This window comes from Balaenoptera physalus, assembly GCF_965194825.1.
Source record: "Balaenoptera physalus genome assembly, chromosome: 2".
Classification (NCBI taxonomy): Eukaryota; Metazoa; Chordata; class Mammalia; order Artiodactyla; family Balaenopteridae; genus Balaenoptera; species Balaenoptera physalus.
Genome location: NC_138883.1, coordinates 122,294,467 through 122,312,626, shown reverse-complemented (window position 1 = coordinate 122,312,626; position 18,160 = coordinate 122,294,467). Strand labels below are relative to the sequence as shown.

General features: G+C 41.7%; 1 protein-coding gene across 4 annotated transcripts in view; it reads left to right on the top strand.

The window, feature by feature from the left end:
- LOC309655505 (OTU domain-containing protein 7A) overlaps positions 1–18,160 on the top strand; it is a 381,768-nt gene that overhangs the window by 201,103 nt on the left and 162,505 nt on the right. For 2 of the 4 annotated variants that reach the window (XM_082450779.1, XM_082450778.1), the window contains exon 1: positions 8,765–9,969. In XM_082450779.1, coding sequence (XP_082306905.1) covers positions 9,612–9,969 — 358 coding nt within the window. In that variant the 5' untranslated portion in view covers positions 8,765–9,611. Of the gene's footprint in view, positions 1–8,167; positions 8,263–8,764; positions 9,970–18,160 lie in introns of those variants that run through there. The other 2 variants (XM_082450781.1, XM_082450780.1) reach the window with 2 other exon arrangements.

The following is an 18,160-nucleotide window of genomic DNA, read 5'->3' as shown; positions in this document are numbered from 1 at the left end:
TTAAAATGTTCTCGTTTGTTCTAAGACTTGGTCATGGGCTTGTTCTGAACTTTGATGGCATTGCTCCTAAAGTTTGCATTATTAGGTAGGATAATTGTTATAAGTTTGGAATAGCCTTTAATAAGTAAAGGAAGTTTTCTTCTATTCCTAGTTTGTTTTGAGTTAGTATAATGAAGGATTCATCCCCTGGTACTAGGAATGTTGTCAGTCTCCAAAACTCAAGGGTTCTCCACTGCGACCTGATAAACCAAGACTTGACCAACAGTAGGCTGGTACAGTAGGCTGGTAAAGTCTATTAAGAAAATGAATGAGTACCTTTCCATTTCTTTCTACACTCGATCCATTTTTCACTCTGTTACCAAATTTTTGTGTCTTTGTTTTCCTAGCACAGCACCTATCCATTCTCTACTCAGAAACTCCCAGCAGTTTCCCACTGGCCTCATGTTAGAGTCCAGATACTCACCCTGACAGCCAGTGGGCCTGACCCTGACCTTTACCTGCAGTCACCATGCCCACAGCTCTCCTGCTCATGGTATTTCTGGATCTGGGGACATGCAAGTGTGTTTTTGCCTCTTGGCCTGTGCTCATGGTGTTCACCGAGCTTGGAATGTTTTCTTTTCAGCCTTCCTAAATCCTCCTCAAAAACTCATCTTACATTTGGCCTTTTTCATTCTGCCAGGCAGAAGGAACTGCCCCCTTTCTAGTATCCTAATGATTTTGCTTATAAATCATATTATAGTATTTATACCAGTCTGAGTGGAATTATGGTTATTTTCGTGTCTACCCATCAGAATGGAGTAGGAACTTGGATTTAATGTTTTTATTTTGTTTGTTCACTCAGCAGATTTATATAACACCTGATATATTCTAGCTCATGGTGATGTTAATGCAAAAAATCACCCTGCCCTCCAGGACAACCCTCAGAGAGAGAAGGAGGCAAGTAGGTCAGCAGTGGCAGCCCAGAACCTATACACATGCTTGAAGTGTTCCTCTCTTGTCATGAGACCATGGAAGGAGCCTGACCCTTTAGACTTTTTTTTAGACTCTTTTAACTCGATAGCAAGTACATCTTTTCCCAGAAGATCTGAATAAAATGATTGAAATCAATAGTAGAAGTATAAACCTGATTAGTGAGTTGTTTGGATCTTTTTAAACCCTTGTTGATGCCACATTAGTCTGGTTCAGACATAGATTTTATGCCTGTGTAACAGCTAGATTTGTGAGGCTGGAGAATAAAAGCATAAATCCTTCAAAGCGAGGGGGTCTTGCAAGCATTCCAGTGCTGGAGGCTTGAATTGTGCAGGGAAGCTCTGATGGAGATTTGCAAGGATGCAGCTATGCTCTGACATCCAAGTGCCCTTGGAAGGTGATCATTCCTGGGCGTGGGCACCTTCCACAGTTGCAGGGATGTCGCTGTCCTCTACAGGTCAGAATAAGTATCACCACGTCTCATGGCCTTAAAAATGTACTTCCATGTTCAAGTATTATCTTCAAAATGAGTGATTATTATTTCTTGTGGATTCTCTAATTGTCTTGTCTTTAATTTGAGTTCAAGGTGGGAAGCAGCATGGAAAGAACAGTCTGTAACTCTTTGGGGATCTTGAGCCTTGAGTGTGATGACAGCTGTACATCTGTTCTCATGTTAAGAACTGTTGAAGAATTAGAGATTTCACTTATTAACATGTCATTTCCATGCACACAATAGAAAACCTCAGTAGATCCTACACTCAGTACTATTACCAAAAATATAAATTTTAGGAGTGACTTTTTTCCATCTTTCCATCCTGGGAGAAAAATCATTAAAAGGTGTGATTGAGTGTCTACTAAGGAAATGTTTTACTTCTGATCATACATCAATGCACATACTGTGTTTCAAAGGCACCATACATTTGGACATGAGAACATTTGAAGACCCCATACCATTATAAAGTGTTGGTGAATGGCGACCTTAGGTCTAAGTGGGTCTTTGTGGGAGTCATTACTCTGCTACTGGGCTCTCTGATCTTCAGTAAAATGGAGCAGAGCCACCTGCTTTGCGGAGTTGTTGTCTGAATGAGAGTTAACCCACCCATAAAGCCCTTAGTACACTCAACATCATCCTGGGCCCTTGGCAAATCGTAGTTATTTTCCTCATTTAGCTATAGAGAGGATTTATACCCATGGGAAGAATGTTTTTCATTGTCCAACTCCTTTCAAATAAATTTGGAAACCAAGATGAAATGGAATAAATCTGTAGGAAAGTACAATCTAACACAACTGAATCCTATACAAATAGAAAGTCTAAACAGAGTAATTTCCATAGGGAAAAAAATAGAGGAGGTTGTAAAGGGTTCCCTCCAAAAGAAGCATCAGTAACAGATTGATTCACAGGGAATATCTACCAAACATTCAAATATTAGGTGACTCCAATGCTACTTAGGTTATTGCAAGAGAATTGAGAAGGAAGATAAACTTCTGATTTTGCTTTGTGTAGAATGTTGACTGTAAAACTTGACAAAGATTGCACATAAAAATAAAAACTGTGTATCAAGCTAATGCATTAATATCAACATAGGAATTTTAAATAAAAACTAGCAAACTAAAGAAAAAAGCACACAAGAAAAGAAATACCAATGAATGATTAAAGGAGATTTAGTCCAGAAGTATGAGTAAGGTTTACTATTAGAAGTTTATTAATAGATCTTAAGAAAAATATCATGTGAAAGTCAACATCCATCCATGATAAAACTATTCGGTAAGGTATATGGGTACTTTCTAAACATATGTACACATGTGTGTATAGCCCAAAAGCCAGCAGCCAGCCAGCATCTTACTCAGTGTGGCAATACCACTAAAGTTAGGAGCAAAACAAAGATGCCCATTACCTCTATGAATAGTTAATATTATATTGAATTAGTCAATTTGATCAGGTAAGAGAAAACAGAGGCTTAAGAACTGAAAATTCAGAGTAACACAGTCTCTGTTTGCATATGATGTGATTGTATAGCAAACCAAAAATAAGTGAAAAAAAAGACCCTATGGATAAATTTCTGCAAACATTAATTAAGAATTTAGTAAAAGAGCAGGATATAAATTTAACAGCCAGAAGTCAATAGCTTTGTTTATAAATATGATAACCAGTTAATACACATAATGGGAGAAAAGATACCTTTTATGGATACCTAGGCATAAATATAACAGGAAAATACAAAAATAGACACAATTGCATATGCAAACCTACCATATAGCAATGAAGGCATCTGAAATCAGAGGGGCTTCCCCACTGATGGGTTTTTTTTTTCCTAAGTGGTATTAGAATAGCTGGATAGACAGGGAAAATGATAAAACTGGATCCATTCCTCACTTGATGCACCAAGATCAAGTCCAACTGCATCAGCGCTTTCAATATAAAAAATAAAACCCTTCAGTTAGTAGAAGGAAACATGAGTGAATTCCTCTATAATCTGGTGATGGGAATTTTTTATTCAGATTAAGAGTCAGAATCCAGAAGCATTAAAGGAAAAGGTAGAAAACTATATATAAACTAGTTTTAACAGACAAATTTTAGAACAGTTTTAAGTACACAGCAAAGTTGAGCAGAAAGTGTGGACAGTTCCCATATCACTCCTGTCCCACACACGTAGCCTCCACCGCTGTCCGCATCCCACACCAAAGTGATACATGTGTTACAATCAATGAACTTACACGGGTACATCCTCATCAACCAGGGTTCATAATGTACATCAGGGTTCACTCTTGGTGTTGTGCATTTGTTGGTTCGAAACCTTGGGGGTTCTCAGGGAGAAGTCCAAAACTGGCCCACGTTCTCATATTTAATGAAACTAACTTACCCAAAGAAAGAAGCAAACAAATAAATGTGTGGAGTGCTTTCTAGGAAGTTGGATGGTTCTTTACTCTATTTGGTTATATAAACCTTACCATTTAAGGAGCTTATCATTTAAACTTGGCATCAACTTGCTGATTTTTTTTTTTAATTTTATTTATTTATTTATTTATGGCTGTGTTGGGTCTTCGTTTCTGTGCGAGGGCTTTCTCTAGTTGTGGCAAGTGGGGACCACTCTTCATCGCGGTGCGTGGGCCTGTCACTATCGCGGCCTCTCTTGTTGCAGAGCACAGGCTCCAGACTCACAGGCTCAGTAGTTGTGGCTCACGGGCCCAGTTGCTCCGCGGCATGTGGGATCTTCCCAGACCAGGGCTCGAACCCATGTCCCCTGCATTGGCAGGCAGATTCTCAACCACTGCACCACCAGGGAAGCCCCAACTTGCTGACTTAATAAGGAACAAAAGCCTAATGCATAATAAAATGTGAGGAAAGTGCATTTTTAGCATTATTTCCATTTTATCAATATTTCCCGAAGTGTCGAATAGCCCAGCCTGTGGATGAGCCTGGCCCCCAGCCACCACGTGTGACGTGCACAGTCCTCTGTGTGTGTGTGTGTGTGTGTGTGTGTGTGTGTGTGTGTGCGCACAAGAGAGATCTGCATGTTATGAGGGCGTCTCCGTGGCAATAGCTTTTGTCCTATCTAGTTGGGGTCCCTGCGTGTGTAGCGTGACAGAGTTTACACTGTCACAGGGGTTAGGGCAGCACCGCTGGGACCGAGCACGGCTGGGGTTGGTCAGGAGTCAGGCAGGATGCTGAGGGGAGCCGCACAAAAGACATCCTCGATGTGACAGACAGTCCAGAGCACCTGTGAATGTGCAGGACACCCTCCCAGGACTGTGGCCTCAGGGAATCAGGGACCCAGGAGGGAGGGAGGGGGCCAGGGGTTGTGACAGGCTAGGCCAGGCTGCAGTTGCCCATACAGAAGGGCATGGGAAGGACCTCTGTGCTCTGGGCTCCCGGGTGACCCTCGCAGGGCTCCCAGCAGAAGAGCGGCCACCCCAGTCTCACTGCCTGTTGAGGGGAAGGTAAAAGGCCGAGGACAGCTCTTGTCCCAAGAGGAAGACCAGAGCACATCCCCTCAGCGCCACCCAGCTCTCCCTTCTCAAACCTCCATCACCTCACACACAGAGAGGAATCATGCAAATACCTTCTCAACAGGTAACCAACAAGGACCTACTGTGTAGCACAGGGAACTATACTCAGTATCTTATAATAACCTATAAGGGAAAAGAATCTGAAAAAGAATATATATATGTATATATTTATATATATGTAAAACTGAATCACTTTGCTATACACCTGAAACTAACACAATGTTGTAAATCAACTATACTTCAATCTAAAAAAATAAATAAAATCATATATTAAAATGTATAACATATATTTTTAAAGAGCACATAAATTATTTTTTTAAATACCTACTCAAGGATAAAGAGCGTGTCCCCCAAAATGTTTTTAGGAAAATGCCTAGCCAGGGGCCTGGTCCTCAGGACATGGTTAGTGACTCCTCTGATTCTCAGAGAGTTGCCCCCATGCTGGTGGTTTGTGACCAGAGCCAAGGGTACAGCCCCCTTATAGGCACATAGGTGGCCCTTGGGAAGGGAGCTGGCAGCTGGCAGCCCCCCACCATGGCCTCAAGGGAACAATGCTGTGTTCACTGTACCTGCTGCATAAGCCACAGAAACACCCCCGCACATGTGGAGTCTTCCTCACAGGGCGGCCGGGAGCAGGAGAAGGGCAAGTTCATGGCTATGTAGAAATGGAAGGAAGGAGTCTCAGTTTCATTTTTTATCCATTTTCACGTAACAACCAGAAACTTCTGCTCTCCTCTCTTTTTTGAGACATTCAAACCACAGGATGTTACAACAGAAAGGGTCCTTAGCTCACTTAGCCAAAGCGCTGTATTTTGCAGGGAAGGGGACGGAGGCTCCAGGATGAGCTTGGTTGGTGGGTGCAGAAGCAGCTCCCATGACCCCCCTGCCTGGGCTCTCCACAGCGTCCCACTGTGCATTTCCAGGCCTCCGCATCCATCTGCCCTGGACTCAGGGACTGGGGCACAGCCAGGAAAGAGGGTGCCGGTCATCCTGCCTGTGCCTGAACAGTGATACTCGGCAAGGTAGGGGCACACCATGCCTCTGGTGCTCTCGGGAACAGGCACCTGCCTGTCTGCATCCATGCCTACACATAATCAATTAGCAAATTGCTGGTATTTCCAGCGGGACTGGGCGAGAGCAGTGAGAACACATGCATCCCCTCCGTCATCCAGGCTAGCTCTTGTGCGCTTCCAGAGGCAGCAGTTCTGTTCCTCAGTGGAGACCTGGGCAGGAGAGTGTTGTCCTTATCGTCACCGGTTGGATAATAGCTCACATTTACTGAGCATGTGCTGTGGGCAGGTGTGTTTCATGCACTAACTCCTTCAAACTTTAGATCGGCTAAGAGGTACTATTATGATTCTAATCCACCAATGAGGAAACTTAAACAGTGTACTGAGGCCAGACAGGCAGTGGTGGTGGAGCCACTTTGGCACCGAGAGACTGATTCCAGGACCAAGCCCCATCCCCAGACTGCACTGCCTCTCCTAAGGCAAAGCCACAGCGGGAACAGCTTGACACACCCCTGTCCCCAGGGCAGGAGGCAAGACCCTCAGAGAAGTTCTGTCCAAGGGCCAAGATGCAGAACCGGGACATGGCCACCCTGGCCCTCACAGGGCTAGAATGGGCCAGGGGTGCCTTGGCCATGCAAGGCAGGTCGAGGGGCCCAGCAGTGCTCTCTGGAGGGCTGGCATGGGGCAGTGGGGATGAGGACGGCCAAGGTGGCTGGGAGCCCGTGTCCCCACTGGCCTGGCTCCTCCTGTGTCATCACAGTGCGTGAATGTGTGGCCTCAGTGGCATTAGGTTTAAGAAATAAGTCTTCAAGGGGAAGTGCACATTAGCCTCTTGCACGCAAATGTTTGTACTTGAATGTGGCGAAAAGGTCATTTGAAGCCCACCCTTTAATTTCTGTCTGTGTGGAGGACAAGGCACAGAGGAGGAGGTGTGGGCATGAATCTGCATTGCAGCGCTGGTGAAAGCCAGTCTTGGTCCCAGGGTGGCGACCTGGTGTAAGTGTAGAAATGATTTAGGTTGAGTTATGTGCAACAGCCAAAAGGTGGAAACAACCAAGGGTCCAGCTACGGATGAATGGCTAAACAAGGTGTGATCCATCCATACGGTGGATTATTATTCAGCCTTGTTGTGGCCTGAATGCTGTGTCCTCCCAAAATTCATTTGTTGAAGCCCTAACCCCCAATGTGATCGTGTTAGGAGGTGCGGCCTGCAGGAGGTGTTTGGGTTTAGATGAAGTCATGAGGATGGAGCCCCCATGATGCAATTAGTGCCCTTTTGAGAAGACACCAGAGCGCTTGCTCACTCTGCCACGTGAGGACCCAGGGAGAAGGTGGCATCTACAAGCCAGGATGTGGGCTCCCACCAGACACCGGAGCTGCTGGCACCTTGATCTTGGACTTGCCAGCCTCCAGAACTGTGAGAAATCAATGTCCCTTGTTTGAGCCATCCAGTCTGTGGCATTTTGTGACAGCATCCTGAACTAAGATGAGCCTTAAAAAGGAAAGAAATCCCAGCACCTGCTACAACACAGATGCACCTTGAAGACACCATGCTGAGCAAAATAAACCAGTCACCAAAGGACAGATATTATGTGATTCACTGATAGGAGGCTCCTGGAGCCATCAAATTCAGAAACAGAAAGTAGAGTGGTGGTTTCCAGGGGCTGGGAGAGGGGGGAAATGGGAGTTATTGTTTAATGCGGACAGAGTTTCTGTTGGGGAAGATGAAAAAGTTCTGAAGATGATGGTGGTGACGATGATGCACAGTAATGCAGAATGTACTTAATACCACTGAACTGCACACTTAAAATGGTTAAAATGGTCAAGTTCATGTTATGTATGTGTTACAACAATAAAAACATGCAAGATTCAATGTGTTGATGGGGTGCTTACTATTAAGGTTGAAAACAGCTCTGTAATGGGAAAGGGATCCTCACTGAAATATAAGTACTTGCTGCAAGGAAGAAATTTGAGACACCACCCCCCTTGCAGAAGCCCCCAGACGTGGGAGGTGATGGCCGCCCAGTAAGCAGGTGCCTGTAGGGCCCAGGAAGGCAGCGGGCTTGATGCAGGCAGTCAGCCGAGCCCCAGCTGCACCTCCTGTGGCATGAAGCAAAGCCTCAGCCGCTGGCTGACTGTCAGGAGAGTAACATGCTCTTATCTTCTGCTTTGTCCCCCAGGTGGCAGTGACCAAAGAAGAGGCTCTCCTGGCCGAGGCCCCAGTACATGGAGAGAAGGAAGAAAGCAATCTTCTAATTGGAACCATATACATTAGGTCAAAGCATTTTCTTATTTTCGAGCCACACCAACTCAAAAATCACACCCCAGTCAGAGCCATGTGCAAGCTGGTGTAGTAACAGTGAATGTCCCTGAGGTCACAGGCCCCACTGTCTCATTCCTCCATCCTGGCACCTTTGATGAGCTTATTTCCCCAACTCTTACAAATGCTCAGGTGGACTCAGAGAAGTTACACAGTGTGTCACAGCTCATCACAGGGGCAGAGCTGGGGCTGAGATTAGGCCAGCATTTCTGGCTCTAAAGCAGCAGCAGTCGGCACAGACCTAGCCCTCTGAGCAGAGCCCATCCAAGTGCTTATCTTGAAAAAGGAACGGGACACTCAAAAATAGCATGGGATTTAAACTCACCCCACGATATGTAAAGTTAATTACATGCTCATTAGGATAACATTTTCCATCATCTTTACTCAGCAAACTTTCTGTGAAGGTCCAAATAGTAAATATGTTTAGTTTTTTTATTTTAATTTGATCTATTTTATTTATTTATTTATTTATGGCCGCACTGCATGGCATGCTGGATCTTAGTTTCCGGACCAAGGATCAAACCCATGCCCTCTGCAGTGGAAGCGCAGATTCTTAACCACTGGACCTCCAGGGAAGTCCAGTATGTTTGGTTCTGTGGGCCTTATGGTCTCTGTTTTAACTGCTCGACTCAGCCACATGCACAAGCCACCACAGACAGTACGACGAGTGGTCGTGGCTGGTTCCAATACAACTTTATTCACAAAGTCAAGTGGTGGACCATAATTTGCCAACCCCTTATTGATGGAGACAGAGGATGCATTTGTGCTTTATCAGGCATGACTGTGTTACCACTGGTGGCCCTGGTTCACTGGTGGGAGTCACCCTCACATGCTGTGTGCTGGTTGTTTTTCCCCAGCAACCGGCTGGCACAGTCGGCCTGTGGTCAAGCTGCAGGGCACTGTTTTATCCCCTTAACTGGGATTATTCTGCCTAGGAAATCTGAGAGCTCTATGAATTTTGTTGGATTGTTGTTGTGAGTATGACAGCTCTTGGAAAGTTGGCGAATGGTTTATCCTCTTCAGCAAGTGTGGTATTTCTGTCGACTCTGGATTGACGTGGAGTCTTTCCTGAGAGGCAAGTGAGAGGGAGGGCTGAGGTGGGCACAGGGATGGGTCAGTGATAAAGGCGTAGGTGGGATATAGTGGCAACACAATTGTATTTGTGGAAGTGTTACACGTCTGCATAACTTGGAAGAGGATTAGAAATCTAGCGACTCCAAATGAATCTTAAGATCAGGTGTTTAATTTTTCTAGACCAACCTAGTCTATCTTCTTTTTAATCAGTAGTCACTGAAATTGACAGAATGCAAACAGGAAGCACTGAGCTGGGAATGCCCCCTCTCTCCTGTGGCAGCTACAAAGGGATGACATTTGAGTCTGACTTTTATTATTTACTGTCACACATCAGGCAATCAGGCAATGTCCCACATTGGCTCAAATATATGGCACAGCAAGCAGAACTGGTTTCTTCTCTCCATCATGTTTGCCTCTCTGTTCTCTCCTGCAGATGGATGGTTTCTAGCCTGCTTCCAAACCCCACCTCGGCTGAGTGTTGGGCGGCCCTTCTACACGCTCCTATGACTCTTGATATGGACGCAGTCCTGTCAGACTTTGTTCGGTCCACGGGGGCAGAACCTGGTCTGGCCAGAGACCTGCTGGAAGGTAGGCCTCCTCCAGCCCACCCCCCAACCACCCTCTTGGGCATAACTGCCCCCAACCCAGTGACAAAAGATAAGAAGGTTTCTCTCACCTGACGAGGGTGGTACTTGGACTCCTAAAAAAGCAAAAGAAGGTGTGGATGGTGAAATTACTTTTGTTATTCTTGACTTTCTTTGGGGAATGGAATAGATCAGACAACTCTCTACAGTAAAAGAGCAGAAGGCATTAGCTAAGCTTTGCTTTGCATTAAAGCTTACACATACTGAGTCAAAATCTACCAATACCTATTTTTTAAAGAAAATATATTTAGTAAAGCAGAAATTAGAGAACATTCAAAAAAACACTTTTATTGGAGACCTTAGCTTCTTATCTTTGTCTTAGCTGAGACAAAAATACTTTAGGCCATAGTTTTTGGTGAAAAAACACCTAATAGCCAATAAAATAGTTGAAAATAATTCACAAGCAAGAAGGCAAATTCATCCTCAAGCTTTTAGCGTAGATATCATTCACTACATGAAAAATGTGCATAGTCCATATTTAGAATGTTTTGAGATAGTTATTCAGCTATAATCATAATGAAATAAAAATTAATGTTTAGTTTCAGTCTCTAAAATGGATTTACTTTGTGTATTTTTGAAATTTCTTTTTCGTGGTGGGGTGAAGGGAAGAAGTGGGAAGAACCAATTACAACCTCTCAGGAGAGTCCTGTGTGTGAAAGGGGAGAATTTTTAAACAATTACTCTTTGCTTCATGTGTATAAATTCCTACTTGTGAAATTAGCAAATACTTGGTCAAGTAGTGTTAAGTTACAATGATTCCTTCATTCACTTAGGGGAAAATATGAATTACTGTAGATTTGCATGACTGGAGGTAACTATTCAATCCTATTGAAAATTAGCCGCTTATTGGGGGATTCTGATAAAATGGGAGTAGTTTTTAAATTTCCCTGAACCTCCCAGAATTTCAAACAAACTTGGGGTTTAGAATAAAATATGCTTAGAGAATATTTGTGATATATGTGAATCAAAGTGCTGTTCTAATGTCTCCCTGATAGCTTTCACTGCTTTTCTTAATTTCAGTGAGCAGTCATATGGAGAAGTAGGTTTACAGTGAGATTGGCAACAAGGGCTGGGGTCAAGTCCAGACTCAACATTTACTGGCTACGAGATGTAGGGCAAATTATTTCATTTCCCTTAAGCCTCAGTTTTTTTTCTATACAATGAGCCTAACCCACTTTCCAGGGTGATCGTAAACATTAGAAGTTGTGATGTAAATGCTCAGGTGGAGTGACCAGCATGTAGAGATGCTCAGACAGTAGCAGAAGATCTTGTCTGTGGTTGCCCTCTTTGCAACTAGTACTGACCTTGCTGTTGATATCTGGTTAGCCTTCAATTGGAAGCAAGAGTTGTCAGCTCTTTTCTTTTTTCTTTAATTTTATTTTTTAAGGGAAAATACAGGAAAATGACTTTTTGTGTACAGTTCTAAGAATTTGAACATGTGTATAGATTTGTGTTATTATTACTGCTCTCAGAACACAGAACTGTCCCATGACCCCCAAGTACCCCTCCTGCTCTCGTTAACTCTGTGCCTTCCCCAACCCTGGGCACTGGCAACCCCTGCTCTGTTTTTTATCACTTTGGTTTTGTCTCTGTCGAGAACTTTATATACATGGAGTCACGCAGAACCTAATCTTTTTGAACGGGCTTCCTTTCACTCAGCATAATTATCTTGAGATTCATTTGAGCTGTTGTGCGTATCCATAGTTTGTTCCTTTGTTCTGCTGAGTGGTACCCATTGTAGAGATGGACCATGGACTGTTTAGCCATTCACCTGTAGGGGGCATTCAGTTGTTTCCAGTTTTTACAGTTAGACTAGAACTGCGATACACTTGAGAACAGGGGTTTTGTGAACACAGTTTTAATTTTTCTAGGGTAAACACAGGGGAGGGATTGCTGGTTCACATGGTAAGTATATGTTTAACTTTAAAAGAAATTGCCAAACTGTTTTCCAGAGTGCAATACTGTTTTGCATTTCCACCAGAAATATGTGAGTGCTAGCTACTCCACATCCTCACCAGCTCTTGGCTTTTTAAAAAAAAATTTAGCCATTGTAGTAGGTTTAGAATGGTATTTCCTCATCATTTTAGTTTTCATTTCCCTAGTGACTAATGATGCTGAATTTTTTTCATGTTATAAGTTTTCATCTGTGTATTTTCTCTGGCAAAATATCTGTTCAAGCCTTTTTCCTATTTCTCAGCAAAATTAGGTTGCCATTTTTTTTATAGTTGAGTTTTGAGAGTTCATTATATATTCTGAGTATAAATCCTTTGTCAGATACGTGATTTGCAAATATTCTCTCCCAGTCTGTGCTTGACTTTTCACTCTCTTAGCAATGCCCTTGGCAGAGCAGAAGTTTTTAATTTTGATGAAGTCCAATTATCATTTTTTTTTCTTCTATGGATCATGCTTTGGATGACATATCTAAGAACCTTTGCATAACCAGGTCATGAAGATTTTCTCCTATGTGAACTCTTAAAAGTTTTATACTTTTGTGTTTTCATTTAGATCTCTGACTCATCTTGAGTTGATTTTTGTATAACATGTCAGATTTAGGGTAAGGTTCATTTTTATGCATATAGATGACCAGTTGTTCAAACCATTTTTTGAAAAGCTTATCCTTTGTCCTTTGAATTGCCTTTGCACATTTGTCACAAACCAACTGAGTGTATTTGTAAGAAACTATTTATTGATGCCGGTTCAGTTCCACTGATCGATATGTCCATTCCTTTGCCAATACTACACTGTCTTGATTACCATAGCTTTGTAGTGAGTCTTAAAATCAGCATGATTCTTCCAACTTTATTATTCTTTTTCAAAAGTGTTTCAAGTATCCTATTTTTTTGCCTCTCCATATAAACTTGAGGATTGGGTTACCTCTATAAAGTTTCCTGCTGGAATTTTTATTGGAATTATGTTAAATCTATAAATCAATGCTAACTATGTTATGTCTTCCAACCCATGAAGTCAGTGTAGCTATATTTTCCATTTATTTAAGCCTTATTTGAGTGCTTTCATGAACATTTTGTAGTTTTTAGCATATCAGATCCTATACATATTTTGTAAGGTATGTATCTAGGGAGGAATTGAACTTCTATAGATGGTATTTTTTTTAAGTTTGGTTTCTAATTGTTCATTGCTCGTATATAATCAACATGCAATTGATTTTTCCATGTTGTCCTCATATCCTGCAATCTTACTAAACTCAATTATTTGTTCAAGAGTGTGTGTCTGTGTGTGTATTCCTTGAAATTTTCTATGTAGACAATTACATTGTTTCCTTTCCAATGTATGCCTTTTATTTATTTTTGTTACCTTACTCTTATTCTTCACTTATTCCTGTTTATTGCACTGGCTAAGACTTCCAGTAAAAGGTTGAATAAGAGTGGTGAAAGGGAACATCCTTGCCTTGTTCTTGATCTTAGGGGGAAAGCTTTCAGTCTTTCAGCTTTATGTAGAATGGGTTTTTGTTGATATTCTTTGTCAGGTGAAGGAAATACCTTTCTGGTCCTAGTTTGATGAAAGTTTTATCATAAATAGTTGTTAAGTTTTTTCCAAATGCATCTTCTACATCAGCTGATATGATTGAGTTGTTTCTCTTCTTTAAACTGCTAATATAATGTATTGCATTGATTGCCTTCTAATAGTAAACCAGCCTTTCAGCCATTATTTCTTTAAAGATTTTTTCTGCTGTACATTTTTCTCCTCTCCTAATGGGACTTGGATGATATAAAGGTTAGACCTTTAGTTATTGTCTTACAGGTCCATACAGTTCTACTCACTTTCTTTTCCAATCATTTCTCTGTCAATTTTTCAGATTGGACAACTTCTGTTGATCTGCTTATAAATTTACTGAATCCCCTGTCATCTCCATTCTGTTACTGAGCCCATCCAATGATTTTTTATTTTAGTTGTTGAATTTTTTCATTTCTAACATTTCCACTTGATTCTTCTTTATATCTTCTGTTTCTTTGCTGAGACTTTCTGTATTTTTCAAGAGTGTTTGCCCTCTCTTACTGGTTGGAAAATATAGTAACTGCTTTAAAGTCTTGGTCAGATAATTTCAATATCTGTGGCATCCCAGCATTGCTATTGAGATTTCCCTGGGTTTTTCTGGTATAGTGAGTAAATTTCAGTTGTATCCTAGGTATTTTGAATAGTATGTTTTGAGACTTTGGTTGTTTTTTAAATCTTATGGCAGATATTGTTATTTTTGTTTTAGGAAGTAATTAACCCAGTAGGGTTCAGACCACAAGTCCTCAGTTCCCCAAGACTTCTGTGGATCGTGGTTTCGACTTCAAGTCTTTGAGAAGTGCTGTTGGATCTGTCTGGTGTATGTACCACCTACTGGCCAGTCTGGGACTTAGGCAAGTCGTCTGTCCCATATTTTACTGCTCCAAGTCTCTGGAGTCTATTCAGGGTCAGATCCATACATGTGCAGTTCAGGGGTAAGCCCAAGAGTTCATAAACAACTTTAAGGGGTTGCTTTCCCAAGCTCCTGCCTTATCATAATCGCCTCGATAGTTCTGCGTCCCTGGGACTCTGCTCTCCAGCCCTTCAGCCAGCACCCTGAGGCTGTGTTTGCCCTGCACTCCTGCACACTTGATTTGACTGCACCTATCTCAGAGCTGAGCAGAGGCCGGAGAGAGAGCAACAGCAGTGGGGCTCACCACACCCACTGGGATCCACAGCTCCTCTGATTAGAGAGGAAGGTTCTCTGCCTTCCTGTTCTGATTTCCTGCCATCTCCCATTGCTGCCACAGGATTGCTTGAGGTCTGGGGCACAAGAGAACTGAGGGAAAAAATTTAAGAAAAAAAAGATAAATAAGGGGCTTCTACACTCTCTCTGAACATTGTAGACCCCCTTCCTGCTTCTTGAGCCAGAGGAGAGGTCTCCTCTTGGAACCAATGCCCACTTCTGAGTTCTGGGCTGCCCTGAGTTCACGTCAGAGAGACTGGAAATAAAAAGTGATAAACTCACCACCAGTTCTGTGGTCTTCTTCCTCAGTCTGCCTGCTCTCATTACTTCTCTGAATAATGAAGTAATAGGTAAAGTAATAATGAAGTAATAGTAGCAGGTGAATAGCTGCTTTCAGTAGGAGAGATGCAGTGGGGTGTCCTTCCTTCATATACCCTGGAACCTGTCTTCTGTTTTTACAAGTGGGAAGGTCATGGTTACCTACGTATGGTGGGTTCTTTAAGTTGTCAAAGTTATTTGGGTCAAGATTTTTCTAAAAGTCAGTGTTTCAAAGAACAAACTATTTCATTGTGAGGTCTCAGATCTTTCTAAGGGTAAAAAAATTTCAGTGATGGCAGAAGCTGGGTGAAAGGTACATGGACTCTCTCTGTAGTGTTTTTTAAACTATTTGTGTGTTTTTATGGAAACAACCTAAATGTCCATCGACAGATGAACAGATAAAGAAGACGTGGTATATATATACACACAATAGAATACTACTCAATTATTCATATAAAAAAGAATGAAATAATGCCATTTGCAGCAACATGGATGGACCTAGAGATTATCATACTGAGTGAAATAAGCCAGACAGAGAAAGACAAATATCATATGATATCACTTACATGTGGAATCTTAAAAAATGATACAGATGAACTTATTTACAAAACAGAAAAAGACCCGCAGACATAGAAAACAAACTTATGGTTACCAAAGGGGAAAGGTGGGAAGGGATAAATTAGGAGTTTGGGATTAACAGATACACACTACTATACATAAAACAGATAACCAACAAGGACCTACTGTATAGTACAGGGAACTATACTCAATATTTTGTAATAACCTATAAGGGAAAAGAGTCTGAAAAAATGTATATATATCTATACATATATGTGTGTATGTATGTATACCTGAATCACTTTGCTATACATCTGAAACTAATACAACATTGTGAATCAACTATACTTCAATTTTTAAAAAGAGTAAAGTAAAAAAATATTGTGTGTTTTTAATTAATTTATTTTTTTCAAAATAAAAAGTTAAAAACACAGAGTGATGGGAATCACAGTACAGCAGAGGAAGGCCAATGAGAAGAAAGAGTAGCAGAGGCTGATAGAAATCTGGCAAAAAAGACAGGATAGGGACAACGGGATGAGCAGAGACAAAGGCAGAGGAAGTGAACAACAGTCAGCCTCTGGGTGAAAGGGTGTGTCCTTACCTGGCCGCAGGCTTCCCTTTGCCAGTTGGTCAAGTGGTCCCTCTGAAGCAAAGGTCAGTTTGGGTGACTTTGTTTCCCAGATTCCTCTGATACCCCTCTACCTGCAGAATAAACTCCTCCACAAGCCACTCAAGTCCCTTCAGCATCCAGCCCGGCTCCATCCCTTCTACCTCATCTCCCACTGCATCCCTTCACCATCCTTCTCCCCAGACACACCATCCACCTCTGTGCTTGTGTTTAAGCTCATGTCTAGTGCTGCCCACTCCCCCCCACACACACACTCTGTCTCACTCTTTATTCTGCTCCTCTTCCTAGTTAGATCACAAGCTCCATGACAGCAGGGGCCATTCCAGGTTTTGCCCCCTTTGTTCCCCCACCATTGGCACATGCTAGCCCCTCAATAGTGTGATCTGGCTGCTGGGAACCAGGAGCAAGCAACCAGATGGAAATCCTCATGCTCATGGAGACAAACAATAAACAGCATAAATGAGTTAGATGGTATTTTAGTGGTTAATGCCATGGAGAAACCCGTATAAGGAGAGCAGGTATTGGGTGCGGGTATGGGTGCAATTTTAAGTTAGGGTTGTCAGAGCAGGCCTCACTAAAAGAAATGGAATCTGAACAAAGATTTGAGGTATGAGAGAGTGGATACCCGGGAAGGAAGTTTCTAGGAAGAGTTGGAATGAATTGGTCATTCCTTGCCGTTCCTCAGAACTTTGTAGACTTCTATTACAACAGATATTTGGTTGTGTCTTATTTGATAATTGATCACATACTTTTTTTCCTCATTAAATTAGAAGTTCTTTGGAAAATAATCTGAAAAAGAAAAAATACATATATACATATATATGTGTGTATGTACGTATAACTGAATCACACAACATTGTAAATTAACCATACTTCAGTTTTTAAAAAAGGATAATAATGGAACCAATCTAAAGGGAGTTTTCCTGATTAAATTAAGGGGATATATAAAATATAAAGAAAAACAAGTTCTTAAAAACAAGAGCAGTAGCATTGACGACAGTAGTTAGCATTTATGGTACATTGTTCTATATCAGACACTAGGCTCTTTAAATGTGATGTCTCATTTAATCCATGCAACACATTAACAAAGTCTTAGCTTTCCCATTGTATAGGCAAGAAAACCAAGGCCAAGAAAATTCCTTGAAGTTACATAGTCAGGACATAGCAGAACCACACGTGAATCCACTTGTGACACCAAATACCAGGTTTTTCTGCAAAACCGGATCACCTACCATTGATTCCTGTACCCACTGTGTCCTTGTAGAGTGTAGCAGCATTTCGTATGCTATGTCCATTCGGAAGAATTTTAATGAATCACTGGAGGAATGTTTGAGTAACCCATTTTATGATGTGACTAATTAACTTTTCAAATAAAATACCACTTCAAGAGACCACAAAGACTATTCAAAAACTAGAACTAATAGCTAACATTCATGTGCCAGGCACTGTCTAGCCACTTGACATATATTAAAAGTTGGTTAAAAAGATTTTCGAGTGGGAGGCCAAACACATGAGTTCTTAAAGTGTCAGTTCCCTACTTAAAGAGAAAGCAACTCTCACACTTTAACAATAACTGTGAATTTCAGGCCTTGCAGCTTTACCAAGATATTCTTTCCATGCCTCACTTATGTTGCCATCCATGGGGGAAAACATCCTTGAGCAAAGAAGCCAGGTTGCATTTAGAAAAAACATTAACTGGAAATTAACATCTCACATGTCCCTAGTCTAATTTTTCAGAATCTTTGTGGAATTTGCAAAATTAAGGACAATGGTGACAAGTGAGTTAAATCGTATTCTCAAAAATATATATGCATGTAGGGAAGCTGTCCACGTATTTTAAGATGCATGTATGTTTACCAGTTGAGTTGGTAATTTGATAACCAAAGTTTCTAGAGTTGTTTATGAGGAAATATACCCTTTTCCAATACTGGGTTC